The sequence below is a fragment of the Gorilla gorilla genome, chromosome 16 (genome assembly GCF_029281585.2).
Source record: "Gorilla gorilla gorilla isolate KB3781 chromosome 16, NHGRI_mGorGor1-v2.1_pri, whole genome shotgun sequence".
Classification (NCBI taxonomy): Eukaryota; Metazoa; Chordata; class Mammalia; order Primates; family Hominidae; genus Gorilla; species Gorilla gorilla.
The window spans coordinates 29,713,004-29,728,414 of record NC_073240.2 but is presented as its reverse complement, the minus strand read 5'-3'; the positions used below and the strand labels follow the sequence as shown (position 1 = coordinate 29,728,414).

The window sequence follows — 15,411 nt, the reverse complement described above, 5'->3', positions numbered from 1 at the left end:
TAAGGGCCTTTGTGCCAGTTAGGATGTTCTAGACTTCAGTCAGGCTGCCCAGCTCAGACTGGCTCAGACAATGAGGGGGTTTATTGGCCATGTAACTGGGAAGTCCAGAGGTTCTAGGACTACAGAAAATTATTATTTAGTATTAGATTGACAGCAACACCTTCGGTTTTCTGGGAGCAGGAGATGCTTGTCAAGCTGTAGGTCGCTGAGTTGAATATTATCCTGCTTTATTAAATTGCCAAGGGCACAGTAATTGTTGAGAGGGGAGAAGTACACACGAAAGAAAACATGACCAGCTTAGAAATGTCAAATGATTATGACGTTGTTATAAATTATTATAATTCTTTGAGCGTCTACTATAAGAAGAGAAACTTGAGTTCCAGGTTGTGGGCTTGGTTCCACCAACAATCAGGAACGTGGTTTTGCACGAAGCCCTTCTTTCTTCTATACTCTTCAGTGTCCTCACTTGCAAAATGAGGCCTTTATATATATATATATTTTTTTTTTCTTTTTTGAGATGGAGTCCCGCTCTGTCGCCGATCATGTGGTGGCATGATCTCTGCTCACTATAAACTCCACCTCCTGGGTTCACACCATTCTCCTGCCTCAGCCTCCCGAATAGCTGGGACCACAGGCGCCCGCCACCATGCCCAGCTAATTTTTTGTGTTTTTAGTAGAGATGGGGTTTCACCGTGTTAGCCAGGATGGTCTCGATCTCCTGACCTCATGATCCACCCACCTTGGGCTCTCAAAGTCCTGGAATTACAGGCATGAGCCATTGCACCCGGCCCAAAAGCTTTGTGTTTTTACAGATATTAGACATGTTTCTTGTTTAAGAAAAAAAATCTTAACAAAAACGTAGGAGAATAAGAGAAACATTTTTCCAAAAAAGAGAAATCATTGTGATGATTTTATCTTATTAGAATGTTGGATAATATAGTCTGCTTCATTAATCATCAAGCATGCTATGCATTTTCCATTTTTATAGGATCTGTATCTCAGTTAAGGTAATACTGGTAATTTTTGCACTGTAATCAAAGATGAAAAATATAGGCCAAAATCATAGACCTTGCATAGAAGCTGGATAATGAAGACAGCTATGGAGAAAAACAGATACACACACACGGACACACATATATATAAAGTATACACACATATATTTTTTAAAGTTTTAAAGCTTTTAAAGCAAAAGCCGGCCCCTCTTCTCTTCCAGAGTGGGAGGCCTCTCCGCTCTCTTAGAGTGGGTGGGGAGAGCGGTTGCCATGGGCAGCTTTCCTTGTGAGTCACAGGGCCCTCTGGACACGCTGCTGTCTGGCCACGCCCCCTTTCCCTTTCATCTTTCTCATTGACCAATGGGCTTGGAGCATTAAGGCCACGCCCCTATTCCGCATTCTACTGGGGCCCTGGTTACGCCTCCTCTGGCTCAGTCACACAGCTGTCTGGTAGGTGACTGGAAGCATTGATCGGTGCTTACTGAGATTTCGCTGCTGTGGCCCCAACCCTTCCTCCCTCCCCAACCCTTCCTCCCTCCCCAACCTGCGATGGCAGAAGAAACTCAACACAACAAATTGGCTGCAGCCAAGAAAAAGGTAAAAACGCACTAGGTCATAGCCCCTCAACCCAGCCACAGATCCCCTCTGATGACAAGACCCCTGCCAGAGTCTATATGACTCCTGAGGCACACTGGACTGGTCCCCCCAACCCCAGTGCCTCTGGGCTACCCCCATCAAAGTTTTGTCAGTCAGCCCCACCCCTTCAGCAAGCAGCCCAGTCCTTGCCCTCGCCAATCACCCTAGGGTGACTTTGGGTGGGTGACTCCTGGGGCTTCCCGCTCCATTACTGGGCCCTCATCTCCTGCCACCCCAAGCTTGATCTCCCTGGGCTCTTTGGGCTCTCATCTCCAAGGAGCCAGGTCCCACCCTCACCAGTCATCCCTGGGTGACTTTGGACTGGTGACTCCTGGGACTCCCTGCTGCAGACTCTGCCCTCCCCTCCTGCTGCCTCAAGGTCGACCTCCCTGGGTTCTTTGTGCTGGCGTCTCCAAGGAGCTGGGTCCCAACCCTGTGCTTCCCTCCCCCATCGTGGAGCGGCGACTTGGACATGGTGCTGACATGGTCCCTCCCCCCAACCAGGAGGAGTGGAATGTTGTGATGTCACAGCCCACCTAGTAACTGCCGTTACTGCAAGACTGGCCTTTGATCTTATGACCCAGTCCCCTAAGCCTTCTCACCCCGTTTCTGGTTCCTCTGGTCACAGCACAAATTTCCAGCTGGAAGGGGAATGGAGACTATGGGACCTAGGAGCAAGAGGTTCCAGGCTGCCTCACTCCCTTACAGATGTTGACGGTGGGAAAAGCCTACACTTCCCCCATGAACTCAAAACATTGACAGTATCTCTGGGTGGCAATGAGAGAATGGTTTGGTTTGGTTTTCTCCCAGGCTTCTACTTTCCAGAGAGATTTTAACATTTTTTTCTGAGTTCTCCACCTCATATTCTGATTCTCCATGGTTCTGGGACCAGACTCTCCTTCAGTCAGTGGTCTCTGAAGTGACATTTGCTCATCTTCTGTGGAATAGATCTTGGGAAACTGAACTTGACAGCTTGAATCTTCCTCATATTCTCTCAACCTTGGGTACTTTGAGTGCCACAGGATAAATGTGGGACATCTTTCTGAAGCATCAGTTTCCCTTGATTCTCTTGAGATCAAGAGAAAAAACATGAATGTACTTAGGGATGACAGTCACATAGGTTTCTAAGAGTATGCCAGACCTCTCTCTGAAATGAGGCTTGGGTTGTCCTCTTTCTGATGAATTCTGATTGAAGACAAAGGCTGCCTTCTGCCATGAGGACACATTGATATAAAAGTTTGAGAGGTACTGGTGCACTTCTTCACACTAACAGACGTGTGAGGATGCATGACTCTAAACCACATGGCATACAGTTCCTGCCTACTTAATGTTTACTTTTCTACCTCTGCCTCTGGTTTTGGTCCCTGGCAGCTGCTGATTCCTGACAAAACCTCAGAGCTTGGAGTCAGAAGACTGAGTTTCAAAGTTCCAGTATTGCCTTTTTCTTTTTTTTTTCTAGCCATGATATCAATCCTTCTCAGTCACTAAATGAGTGTGACAACACCTTGTACAGTTGTTGGTGTCATTAAATCAGATGATGTGTAAGTGTATTTTGTAAAAACTGTACAGGAGGATGTGGCTGTAGGGACTGACGGTTCTCATGAATATTACTGCTCTTCTTTCCAACAGTTAAAAGAATACTGGCAGAAAAACAGCCCTAGAGTTCCAGCAGGAGCGAACAGGAACACAAAAACAAATGGCAGTATCCCTGAGATAGCCACTTGTGGTGGTTGCCAGCCACCTGGGGATGTGAGTCTTGGCTGACCAGGCTTCTGGGGACAGGGGGCCCAAGGGGCAATAGAGGGTAATTGTTAAGATTGTGGATGGACTGCTGGGTACTGGTTAAGAATTCTGGCTTTAGCCGGGTGTGGTGGCCCACGCCTGTAATCCTAGCACTTTGGGAGGCCAAGACAGGCAGATCATGAGGTCAGGAGATCGAGACCATCCTGGTTAACATGGTGAAACCCTGTCTCTACTAAAAATACAAAAACATTAGCCACACGTGGTGGCGTGTGCCTGTAGTCCCAGCTACTCAGAAGGCTGAGGCAAGAGAATGGTGTGAACCTGGGAGGTGGAGCCTGCAGTAGCAAAGATTATGCCACCGCACTCCAGCCTGGTGACAGAGCAAGACTCTGTCTCAAAAAAAAAAAAAAAAAGGAAATCTGGGTTTGAATCCTGCCTCTCCATCTGCTCTGCTAGGGATATGATTTAGGGCAAGTTGCTTGACCTCATCGGGCCTCTCTTTTCACATCTGTGTAATAGAGGTGATATTGTTTCACTTCCATTTGTGAAATTTTCATGAGATTTGTTATTGTTGTTTTTATGTTAATCCCTGGTACATGGCCTGCTGTAAACACTCAGGACACCCAGGATATGGTCTTTGCTGTTTGATTTTCCTCATCCCCAGTCTCAAGGGGAAGCCAGGACAATGAGAACAGCCACTTGCCATCAGGAGTCACTGAAAGGGCCCCAGGATGGGATGGTGGGGAGATAAGAACCATGAGAGAAGTTGGCACAAAGGAGTTACGGGACAAAGGGTCCAAGATAGGCAGAAAAGAAAATGTTGCCAGTTGATGGGGAAGAAAGGAAGTCAGAGGGCTCAGACACTGTGGGGGACAGAACATCTCCATGTGCACTCTCATCTCTTGTAGTCAGCAACAGGTTTCCACAGGGAAGGCCCTACATCATCTGCCACCCTGAAAGATCTGGAGGTAAGAGGCTCTGGGCAGAGGTGCAGTGACCCTTTGGGTCAGCCCTCCAACCTCCTCCTCCAGGTGGGACTGGGTGCCCCTCTGCCAGCTGAGACAGCCCACAAACCCCAGCCCTAATGATTGTTCTCTCTACCTCTCCCCCCACTCCTGCTCCACCTCCTCCTCTCTGCATGCACCTCAGAGCCCGTGCCAAGAACTAGCAGCAGTCCTGGATTCAAGGTCCGCAGAAATCACTCAACTGAAGAACACCATCAAATCTTTGGTAAGAGTCCACTGGGGTCCCCTGATTCCACGCTGCCAATCCTGGGGAGGGACCCCAGAGCATGCAGCCTGGCTCTTCTTTTGCTGCCCTCTTTGCCGACTCTCTCCTCTCCAGACACCCCTGCTCGAGTCCTTGCTACACACGCCCTGGGATTGTTGCCTCTTGGGGAAGTGCTAGCCTGACTGGTTGTCAAGGGCCCCGTATTTCTGCCATGACTCAGTCCCTAATTTGCTCTTTGATTCTGGACAAGCCACCTCTCCTTTTTGGGCTCGTGTTTCCAGAGGAGGTAGTGAGTATCAAAGGTCTCTGTTAGCTCTCGAGTCTGAGATTTAAAGGCCCCCTAGAGTGGAGACCTCAGGGCTAAGGGCTCCTGTCTGTCCTTTTCCATCCTATGTCTGCTGTGAAGAACCGTACCTGGTCCATACGTGCTCAGTAAGTGTTTATTGAATGAACCCACTTTTCTAAATCACAAGCTGCCAGAAGGAGGGGCCTTTCTGAAACTCCATCTCTAGAGGTTTATGTTGCTGTCCTCTCAAGAGATTCCAGACTCAGACTTTGAGTTCTGTGGCTGTGGGCAAAAGCCAACAAAGACCCAAATCCTCTGTCCTTGGGAGCTTGAGGAGAGTTTACCGGTTCGTGTTCCCATTATATCTGAGAACTTTGCCTTTAAAATCCATTCCTGGCCCCTGCCTACCGCTTCCTGGTCTGGGGAATAGAGTTGAGGGGGCCACCCTCCATCACGTTATTTGACTCTCCCCACAGAAACAACAGAAGAAACAACAGGAACATCAGCTGGAAGAAGTAACGTGATTTCGTTTCCTCGCGACATGACTGCTGGGTTTGGGGGGCACTCAGACATACAGGCCCCAGTCTCATCTCACCCACACCCAGCCTGGGGAAGAAACCTCACCCCTCAGATTCCACCCCATCCCCACAGGGCCCCTGATAACCTGGTCCCATGGGTGGGCCTGTCCTGGGGCATTGGTGGCATTCTGGGGGCATGTCTCTTGCTGTGCCATCTCTGCCTCCCCCGGTAAGAGCTCTGTCTTCCTCTTCCTACAGGAAAAGAAAGCAAACAACAAGAAACAGAGAGCCAAAAGGGTGCTAGAGGTGAGTGGAGGGTGTGCAGTTTCCTCCTGTCCTCCGGAGAAGGTTTCTTTCCTTCTCTTTCAGCACTTGCTTGGCTTTTCTCCCAAAGGCTCAAATCCAGACATTGAACATAGAGAAAGAAGAACTACATACGGACCTGTACCACATGAAACATTCTCTCAGATACTTTGAAGGTGGGAATCTGGGCACCCTGTCATCCTTCAACCTGGCACTTTGACAGGTCTTCAGGGGGAGTCCTTTGGGCCCCATCTCAACTCTCTCATTACAGAAAAGTCCAAGGATCTGGCTGTCCGCCTGCAACATTCGTTACAGCGTAAAGGAGAGTTAGAGAGTGTTCTCTCTGATGTCATGACCACACAGAAGAAGAAGGCAAACCAGGTGAGTCCGGCCACCTGTCCCATCCCCTGGGAGCCTGGCTTCGCAGATGGAGGAGTGAGCCTAAAGGTCCCTTCTGCAGGATGGAGTGTCCTGCCCAGAAGGCAGCATGGCCATTTCTTGCTACTTTTTTGTATGGTTTTTAGTGGCAGCCTGGGGCTGAGTCAGCTGCTGTGGGTGAGTTGGGGGGCACTGTGTGGAGTGAGCACTGGACGCAGAGCTTGGAGGTCAAGTGCCTGCCCCGCCCTTACCTGGCTGTGGTCTTGGGCAAGTCCTAGGTGGGGTATTCGGTACTTGTACTGTGAAGGTACAGAAGAGTACCTTTAGTATGTTACCATTTCTGTAGAAAGAGGAAACGTGTGCATGTGTGTGTGTGTGTGTACATACTGTGATAATATACATAAAACATGTCTGCAAGGGTTCATAAAAAATTCAGGAGAGAGCAACAAGATGGCCGGGAGATACTTCCCTTCTATACCTTCTGAGTTTTGGACTATGCAAATGTATCATCCTTTCAAAAAGTGAACAAAAGATTAATTTTCCCCTTCCTGTCTGTGCCCCCATCCCCAGCAAGAAAAACGGGCTTAGAGAATTGGATAGACCTGGGTGTTTATATCCCAGCTCTGCCTAAGTGAACTTAGGCAAGCACTTAACCTCAAATACTCCATGTTTTTTCATCTCCACAATAGAGGGAATCATAGTAACTGTCTCCTATGGTGGTTGTGAGGATTAAATGGGATTGTTAGCATGGTACCTGGTGGAGCATTCCACAAAGGTTCAAACAGTGGTAATAATAACAGTAATAACAATAGCAATATTATCTGATCTCTCTGGGCCTCTGTTAGCCAGCTATAAATTCAATCTCATTCCCTGTCCGTTCCAACTTTAATGAGTTCTTTTAAAAACCAGACCACGGGCTTGGAAATGCCTTGATCTTTGCTGACCGAGTTTTATGTTGGGCCTAGCCTTAGCCCTTTTAAGGGGCACTGTGTGGAATGGCCCAGGCTCTCCAGATTGAAACTTCTCACTCTTCGCCATCCAGTTTTCCAGCCCCAGTAAAGCTCGTACGGAGTGGAAGTTAGACCAGTCCATGCGGGAGCAGGAACTACTGAAAGTGCAGCTGACACAGGTGAGGTTTTCTGAGGGAGTTATGTGGAAGGAAGATGACCCCAGGTGGCCAGGAGCAGGTGAGGACCAGTGACAGCCCTTCCTAACTTCTGTGCCCATTCTTGCAGTTGAAGGAGTCATTTCAACAACTCCAATTAGAAAGACACGAGTATGCTGAACATCTAAAAGGAGAGAGGGCCCGGTGGCAGCAGAGGATGAGAAAAATGTCGCAGGAGGTGAGATCTGACCCTTCAGCCCCCCCACATTAGATAGGTCACTGGATCTTTCTGAGCATCTGTAAAATGGGAATAGTAGAGCCAGAGGTGGTCATGGGTCTGGGCTTTGTGGAGGTGGGGGCAGAGAGGGAGAGGGCAGCCTGTCCAGCCTCCAGCCCCTCTCTCCAGGGCCCTTTCCCCTTGTGCTTTGGGCAGATTTGCACATTAAAGAAACAGAAGCAGCAAGATATGCGTCGGGTAGAGGAGCTGGAGAGGAGCTTGTCCAAACTCAAAAAGCAGATGGGTAAGATGGGGCTGGCATGACCTGGGAGCAGGACTGGCATCAGAGGGCTGTGAGGGTGGCTTAGAATGCCCCAGGGAGGTGGGTGGATGGAAGGGCTTTGAGGCACAGGGAAAGAGGTCTGTGCCAGGAGACGGCGAGTCTTGTCATCTCAATGAGTCTCAGTGTCTCAGTGTCCCCATCAGCAAAGAGGGCCCGTTGTCAGCCACCCGCAGTGCTCTTTCTCTGAAAGTGCTTTGGAAGACTGGCTACCATCTGGGTGCGAGGAATCATTAGCAGTGAGGCCAAGTTTGAGGAGCCTGAGAGGAGCTGTGTGCCAAGAGGAGGGTTTTTCTTTTCTTTTCTTTTCTTTTTTTTTTTTTTTTGAGAATCCAGAGGCCCTTATTATCTGCTTCCTTTGTCAGCTGAACCCTTGCCCCCAGAGCCCCCAGCAGTGCCCTCTGAGGTGGAGCTGCAGCACCTGAGGGAGGAACTAGAGAGAATGGCAGGAGAGCTCCAGGCCCAGGTCAAAAACAATCAGCGCATAAGTCTCCTGAACCGGGGACAAGAAGAGAAGATTCGGGAGCAGGAAGAGAGGCTTCGGAAGCAGGAGGAGAGGCTCCAGGAGCAGCACAAGAGCCTTCAGCAGCTGGCCAAGCCACAAAGCGTCTTCGAGGAGCCGGTGCGTTGCCCAAACTGGGGAGCCTGCCCTCCTCCCTAGCCCTCCGGGCCTTTGTTTCCCCACCTCTAAAATGGGGCAGTGTAGCCCTCATGTGAAAGGTTACTTCTAAAGGCACCTATGAGCCAGGTGGCTGTGGGAGAGAGGGGATGGTTTTTCTAACCTGCCTCCAGCCTTCCCAGTGCCATGGGAGGTAGACACCAAGTTCTGGGGTCTCCAGCTGCAGTGGGTGGCTGCTGATTGCTTCTCTCTGTCCAGAACAATGAGAACAAGAGTGCACTGCAGTTGCAGCAGCAAGTAAAGGAGCTACAGGAGAAGCTTGGTGAGGTGAAGGAGTCGGAAACCTCCACCCCATCCAAGAAGGGCTGGGAGGTGGGCAGCAGCCTCTGGGGAGGGGAGGTACCAGGCTAGAGGCAGCTTCCAGCCTGGGGGCTGGTGACCACAGCACCCCCCAGGGCAGTCCTGTTTCTTGCTTCCTGCCTCTGACTTTTAAAGGTAGGTAGCCCTGGGCTCTTCTCAGGTCTGGACATCATCATCCCAGCTAGAGGCATGGAGCCCCCAATCACAGGGGAAGAGACAGTGGTATAACAGGCTCCTTATGCCACGTGCAGTGGCTCATGCCTATAATCCCAGCACTTTGGGAGGCTGAGGCAGGAGACTCACTTGAGGTCGGGAGTTTGAGATCAGCCTGGCCAATGTGGTAAAACCTCATCTCTACTAAAATTACAAAAAAAAAAAAAAAAACCAAAAAACTAGCAGGACATTGTGGCGCATGCCTGTAATTCCACCTACTCGGGAGGCTGAGGCACGAGAATTGCTTCAACCCAGGAGGTGGAGGTTGCAGTGAGCTGAGATTGCACCACTGCACTCCAGCCTGGGCCACAGAGTGACACTTTTGTCTGAAAACAAAACAAAAAGACTCCTTAGATTAAAACTGCATTCCAGCCTCGGTTCCACTGGTCACCATTCAAGTACTTTGCATCTCTAAGTCTCTGTTTCTTTAACTTCAAAGGGAAGTTAGCATTTTCCTTACAGAGGTGCAGAGGATTAAATGAGAAGAGGGTATGAGATTTGAGGCTGGGGAAGGAGGCATGGGGTTCTAGGAAAGGGAGGCAGTCACTTAGGCCTGGAGTAAGGGGACAGGGGCCTGGGCAGGTGACAGAGCCCCACAGTGCCCTCGCTACCCTATTAATGGGCCCAGAATCTGGAAACCAGCCACCACGTGCCCTCACACCCAGGGTCTTCCTGCAGGGGGAGCTGAAGAGCCAAGAGGCTCAGAGTCTGCAGCAGCAGCCAGACCATTACCTGGGTCACCTGCAGCAGTACGTGGCCACCTATCAGCAGCAGGTGGCCGCCTATCAGCAGCTGACCTGTGAGAAGGAGGCGCTGTACAGGCAGTGACTGCAACAGACCCAGCTAATGAACCAGCTGCAGCAGCAGGAAGCTTGGGGCAAAGCAGTGGCTGAGATGGCCTGCCAAAAGTTGCAGGAGACCCAGAGGAGGGAGCTGCCGAGGATGGGGCTGTGAGGGGGACGACCAGGCAAACTCCATCCCTTCTCACTCTTTCCTGGCCCCTTAGGAGCGCCTGGAAGCTGCCAGCCAGCAGAAACAGCAGCTAACAGCCCAGCTGAGCCTCATGGCTCTCCCTGGGGAAGGTACGGGAGACCGCTCAGAGGAAGAGGAGAGAGCCCCAGGAGGAAGGGGGGACTGCTAGCAGCATAGGATTGAGGAGTTGGCAGAGAGCTTTAGAACAGCTGGTCATTATGCCGACCGGGTGCCTGCACAAAGTTCGGCATCAGTGTGGTGACCTCCTGTGAGCGGGGGGTCACCAAGTTGCCTAAGGATGGCTGAACTGGCCCAGGTCAGAAAGGGAGCAGGTCAGAACTCCCACATCGACCAGTAGTGGGAGTGTGCCTGGGCGGAATAGCAAGATCTTGATTCTTAAAAGTAAAAATAAAGAACAGCCGCTCATTCCTCTCTGGGGAGGGGCTGGCTCAGGGTTACACAGTGAGGGTGGAGGTAGAGGTGGGCCCACAGTACCTCCCTTGTTGGGTTGTCTGAAGACCCCTCTGGCCACCCCCCACAGGGCACGGAGGAGAACATCTGGACAGTGACAGGGAGGAGGCACCTCAGCCCGTGCCGAGTGTCCCACAGGACCTGGAGAACAGGGAGGCCATGGTGAGCCTGACTCCCCCTGCACCCATTTTGCCACCTTCCTCTGTGGTCTCTCCAAGACCCCTTTATGCTCTTCGTTTCCCTGCCTTCTGATTTCTCTGGACCCTCACCCCTTCCGAGAGCCAGTGGTCAGACACCATTTCACCTGTGACCAACAGGTGCACTCTCTGAGGCCCCAAGGGAAGGGGCTGCGCTCCACCTCTCTGCCCCATTTCTTCTGTGTATGCCCCTAGAAGAATGCTCACATCTTGCCCTCAGGTGGCATTTTTCAAGTCCGCTGGAGCTAGTGGCCAGGAGAAGCAGGCACAGTTACAAGAGCAGGTGAAAGAGCAGAGGGTGTGCTGCCAGCACCTGGCTCACCCGGTGGCCTCGGCCCAGAAGGAGCCAGAGGCAGCGGTCCCAGCCCCAGGGCCTGGGGGCGAGTCTGTGAGTGGGGAGACCCACTGGGCCCTGCAGGAAGTCATGGAGAAGCTGGCCCATGCCAGAACTCACCTCCGCCTTCTCCATGACTTGAAAATGCCACCTGAGGGCAGGTCGCTGCCGAGATGTGACTGCAATATTTTGGCTCCAGAGCAGCTTTATGGACCACCTGGAGGAGAAGGCAGACCTGAGTGAGCTGGTGAAGAAAAAAGAACTTTGCTTCATCCACCGCTGGCGAGAGAGATACCATCAGTGAGTGGGAGGCCAGGGCATGGCAGAGGGAGCTGCAGGGCCATTGGAGGGGCCCCAGCATCTGAGCCCTGTCCTCCCACAGGAAAATCCATCACGTTTTATCAGAACCAGGGGGCCGTGCCAAAGATGCGGCACTGGGAGGAGGACACCATCAGGCTGGAGCTCAGGGAGGAGATGAAGGTAGGGTGTGCAACATCTCTGTGGAGGTGGGGGTGGGGATGGGGTTGGGGGTGAGGGTGACGGTGGCCACAGGCAGCGGCATGGCAGCTGAGCACCCCTCCCTCCAGGTGAAGCTGCTGGAGATGCAGCAGATGGTATTGCGGCTTACAGCAACTACAACAATGGGCACAGAAAATTCCTGGCCGCTGCCCAGAACCCTGCTGATGAGCCCGGTCCAGGAGCCCCAGCCCCCCAGGAGCTTGGGGCTGCAGACAAGCATGGTGGTGAGTAGAGCCCTCAGGTGGGGTGGGCAGGCAGGAAGAGGGGGGCTCCCACTTTGCTGAGATCCCTGCCTCCCTCTCTCCAAAGATCTTTCTGAGGTGAGCCTCACCTCCTCTGCCCAAGGAGAGGCCAGGGAGGATCCTCTCCTTGACAAGCCTACTGCACAGCCGATCGTGCAGGACCACCAGGAGCACTCAGGCTTGGGCAGCAACTGCTGTGTGCCGTTGTTTTGCTGGGCTTGGCTGCCAAGAAGAAGGAGATAAACATCACCATCCTCAAAAAGCTGCTGAAGAAATTTTTAAATAAGAAACCAAGTTATGGGGTTAATCTCCTACACAATTCATTTACTTCCTTTGAATGTTAGAGTCACTCATGATTATTTGTGTTTCTAATTTATAGTTTAAGTTTATTCGTAAAAAGTTAAAAGAGAGTGGGTCTCTGTGGCTCTCACTGATGTTCACTCTGGCATCCTTTAGCATTTTTCTTTTTTAATTTCATAATTGTAGGTCATTAGCATGCATATCGAGTTTGCCCTTACATGGTGGGAGTTCAAACACACAAAGACCCACCCTTTGCCCAAAACTGTTCTCTTTGGTTTGGAATAGGCTGCCATGCTTTTTTAATGTTATTGCAGCATGTATATTCACTACAGCATTCAGACAAAATTTGCCTATGTTCTGCTGTTGTTTGATCTAATCTTAATCACAGTGAGCTCTTCATTAGCTCAATATGTAGTTTGCCCCCAAGTGTGCACTGTTTATTACTTTGTAATATGCCACCAAGAGTACTGACATTTAGAGTTGTTTAAAGGCCAAGAACTGGAAACAGCCTTTCCTCCATTTTCCGTGTATTGGTGATGGGAGTGATAACCTTTTGGGGGAGCTTTTTAAATCTCACAGAAGAGGAAAGTGGCCTCCTCTGGCAGGTATGTGCAGGATAGAGTGTGTTTCATCTGTTCCGGTGCCAGGAATTAGCGGTGTATTATGGTGGTGCCCTTAGGATTTGTATGTGCTCTGGGCTCATGAAGATATTGCATCATGAGCTGCAGCAGTTGTACTCTTTTTCGATGACCTAAAAAGGGCTTATTTCTGAGGAATGAAAGGTTCCCATCGTTGACTGTGGACGTGGAAAACCTTTCCTAGCTTAGAGCATTTGTATCTACAATACATTTTAAAGTCAGAGTTCATGTTACCTGTTTTAATCACATGACTACATGCCCCAGTACACAAAAGGGCACTGGTTGGCATTCTTCTTAATGTATTTAGTGAAGATCATAAGAAATCCTTTACGAGTTCAAATGTCCCTGGAACAGGCATACAGGCTCTAGTCAAGAATGAATTAGAGTGAAGGAAAGCTGTGTGACACCTGGCATTCCTCTCTGTTCACGGAGATTCTTTGAGGCTTGAAGATTGATTTTACCATCTAGACCACTCTGCCTAATACCTATTCTTCAACCACCTTGGTTACTCTGACATAGGAATTTACTTCTTTTCCTTGAATGGAAAACACTTTGAAATAATAATAAACACTGTTATAAACTAATATATGTCAGAGTGCTTAGTTGAAACAAAAAGGAGTTTTAGTAGACGGTATCATACTATCTTTGAAAATCAAGGAGAAGTTTATGAAACTTAAAATGTGTACAAACTGCAGTGCAATCTACTGTTCATGAATGTCAATGTATTATATTATCAGGAAACGTGTCTATACAATCACAGAGTTATATTTTCTCACAGACTTCTTTACAAAGTGAAATATGTTTTTGTACCTCTGGGTTTCTGTTAGGGACATATTTTGTGCAATATTTATGTGATTGTGCCTATGCATGATGAATGAATGCATTTCAGTTATATATTGCCTAAATCGTAACTTGATGATGCTTGGGAAAGACTCAACAGTTAAAACTTCATGAAGTTCTAATGTCTGTGTTCCAAAACACATCACATTGTTAGGATGCAGGGAGATAGGTGTGTGTGCTCCCTGTGGTGGGGATTTCTAGTTACTAGATCATCTCCATTTTTAGCATTTGGCATCCTCATGATACTTCTATAAATATGACATTAACAGAAGAGCAACAATACGATTTTACCGATGGAATAACAGATTTGCTGGCATTCACTGAAAGGGTGCAAATATTCGGTCCTTGTGACTTCAACTGACTCTTCCAAATTTTATGAATGTATCAATGTATTAGATAAACCCAGTTTCAGAATGGTAAAGAAAAAATGTTAGACCAAATAATGCGGCTAATTAACAGTGGTACGATTTCTAGCCCGTGGGTTTAAAATGCACTTAAAGTCCTGTTCTCGCCTTTTATTTTCTGAACTTGCCGCTTTTGCATTCTTTGAGTTCAGTTTAAAGACAGTTACTTTAAGAGCATTTTAAACCCTCGGGCTAGAAATCGGACCACTGTTAATCAGCCACATTATTTGGTCTAACGTTTTTTCTTTTATCATTCTGAAACTGGGTTTATCTAATACATTGATAAATTATTTCAAAGGTACTTTTATCGTTGCAATCACTTCACTTTTACCCTGATAAATATCAGTGACTAGGAATGACCTTCGGATAGCGTTTAGCATCTGTAACCAATCTGACAATAATGTGTTCATGAGGTGCCTATGGATTAAATCACACACTGGCATATTTAAGCTGAAGGTCAGTCTGGAAAATGAATTTACTATATTGACTGAAATACCACTCTTTGTGTAGGCATTTGTCATATATTTAAGAAAACGCTAAAAAGAATGGAAATTGTATGACAATAACTTAAGTCTTTCTCCAAAGTGCATGCAGTCTTTTGCGATACCTCATTCAGCCGAGTATTTGTGCTCTTCCTCATTCAGTATAAGGCAGCTTTCAGTTTGCTTAGAAGGCAACATTGGAATGTTAGAGTTCATCAGAAACATAAATTTTAAAATGTGAGTTCCACTGAATACATTTTAATTTCTGTAGGAAGAATCAAAACACCTATTTAAAGATGGCAATATATAATACTCATTTTAAAAATATTCGATTCAACCTGATAATTTTCCAGAAATGAAAAAAAAAATCAGCTCTAAAACCAAAGCTGATTTTAGAAAATTTGAAAATGTAAATCAGCCCTATCCATAATATAGTTTCTCTAAAACTTTATCTTAAAGAGTCATTTTAAAATAATATAACTATTAAAAAATGTAACTGCTATCTTAATGTTCTGAAATAATTGAAAACATTTTAAAATATGAATACTGTAGTATAAAAGAAAGAAATGGTGGGAACGAAAAGCAGAGAAAGAAATGCCAATTCCAGTCCAAAGTTTTATTTGCCAAGTTTTCTTAGAATGAATTTTACCAGTTTATGAATTATTGTAAACAGAATGTGTCATGGAAATACTGAAAGATTTTTCCCTAGAGTGGCCTTATTGACTGCTGGTGTGATGCCACTGTAATGTAATAAATTATTAAGTTGTTTCAATGTGTTGTTTTTGCCTTAAAATTTTATTTTGCGTTTCTTGAAAACTATAGTATTAAAGGTACTGATACTGTGCAAATGCTGGGCATGCTTGACATGAGATAATGTGTTTCATTTTTACAAAGTTGTAATATAACTATGCAAGTGTTTCTCAAAAGAACACAAGATGTAAAAGGTTATGGGGTTAGAAAAAGTTATGGGGTGAAAAATTATGGGATAAAAAATGTAAAAACGTTGTGGCAAAAACACTTGTGGGAAAAAAGTAGAAAACAGTATTATGAAAAGTTCCAAAAAAAGTTATGA

The 15,411-nt window shown here is 47.8% G+C and overlaps 1 protein-coding gene across 2 annotated transcripts; it reads left to right on the top strand.

Annotated features, from left to right (window-relative positions):
* The first annotated feature begins 745 nt into the window (after positions 1 to 745).
* On the top strand, positions 746 to 15,111 carry LOC101151050 (putative golgin subfamily A member 8I). Of its 2 annotated transcripts, XM_055363945.2 has the most exons (18): positions 746 to 1,589; positions 3,258 to 3,377; positions 4,280 to 4,339; positions 4,521 to 4,601; positions 5,364 to 5,402; positions 5,664 to 5,711; positions 5,800 to 5,884; positions 5,980 to 6,089; positions 7,129 to 7,215; positions 7,322 to 7,429; positions 7,625 to 7,712; positions 8,114 to 8,370; positions 9,947 to 10,022; positions 10,454 to 10,545; positions 11,114 to 11,214; positions 11,297 to 11,394; positions 11,502 to 11,657; positions 11,743 to 15,111. In XM_055363945.2, exons 1-18 carry the CDS (start codon positions 1,542 to 1,544, stop codon positions 11,916 to 11,918), a joined length of 1,830 nt encoding a protein of 609 aa, XP_055219920.2. In that variant the 5' UTR covers positions 746 to 1,541; the 3' UTR covers positions 11,919 to 15,111. The 2 variants fall into 2 exon arrangements, with proteins under 2 accessions (XP_055219920.2, XP_055219921.2); XM_055363946.2 differs by lacking the exon at positions 3,258 to 3,377.
* The last annotated feature ends 300 nt before the right edge of the window (positions 15,112 to 15,411 follow it).

Excerpts from the sequence above, each read along its gene's own strand:
- LOC101151050 (XM_055363945.2), top strand. The coding sequence starts at position 1,542 with ATGGCAGAAGAAACTCAACACAACAAATTGGCTGCAGCCAAGAAAAAG. Across the intron at positions 3,378-4,279 it reads GTTGCCAGCCACCTGGGGAT|TCAGCAACAGGTTTCCACAG; the intron begins GTGAGTCTTGGC and ends CATCTCTTGTAG. Across the intron at positions 5,403-5,663 it reads AGGAACATCAGCTGGAAGAA|GAAAAGAAAGCAAACAACAA; the intron begins GTAACGTGATTT and ends CTCTTCCTACAG.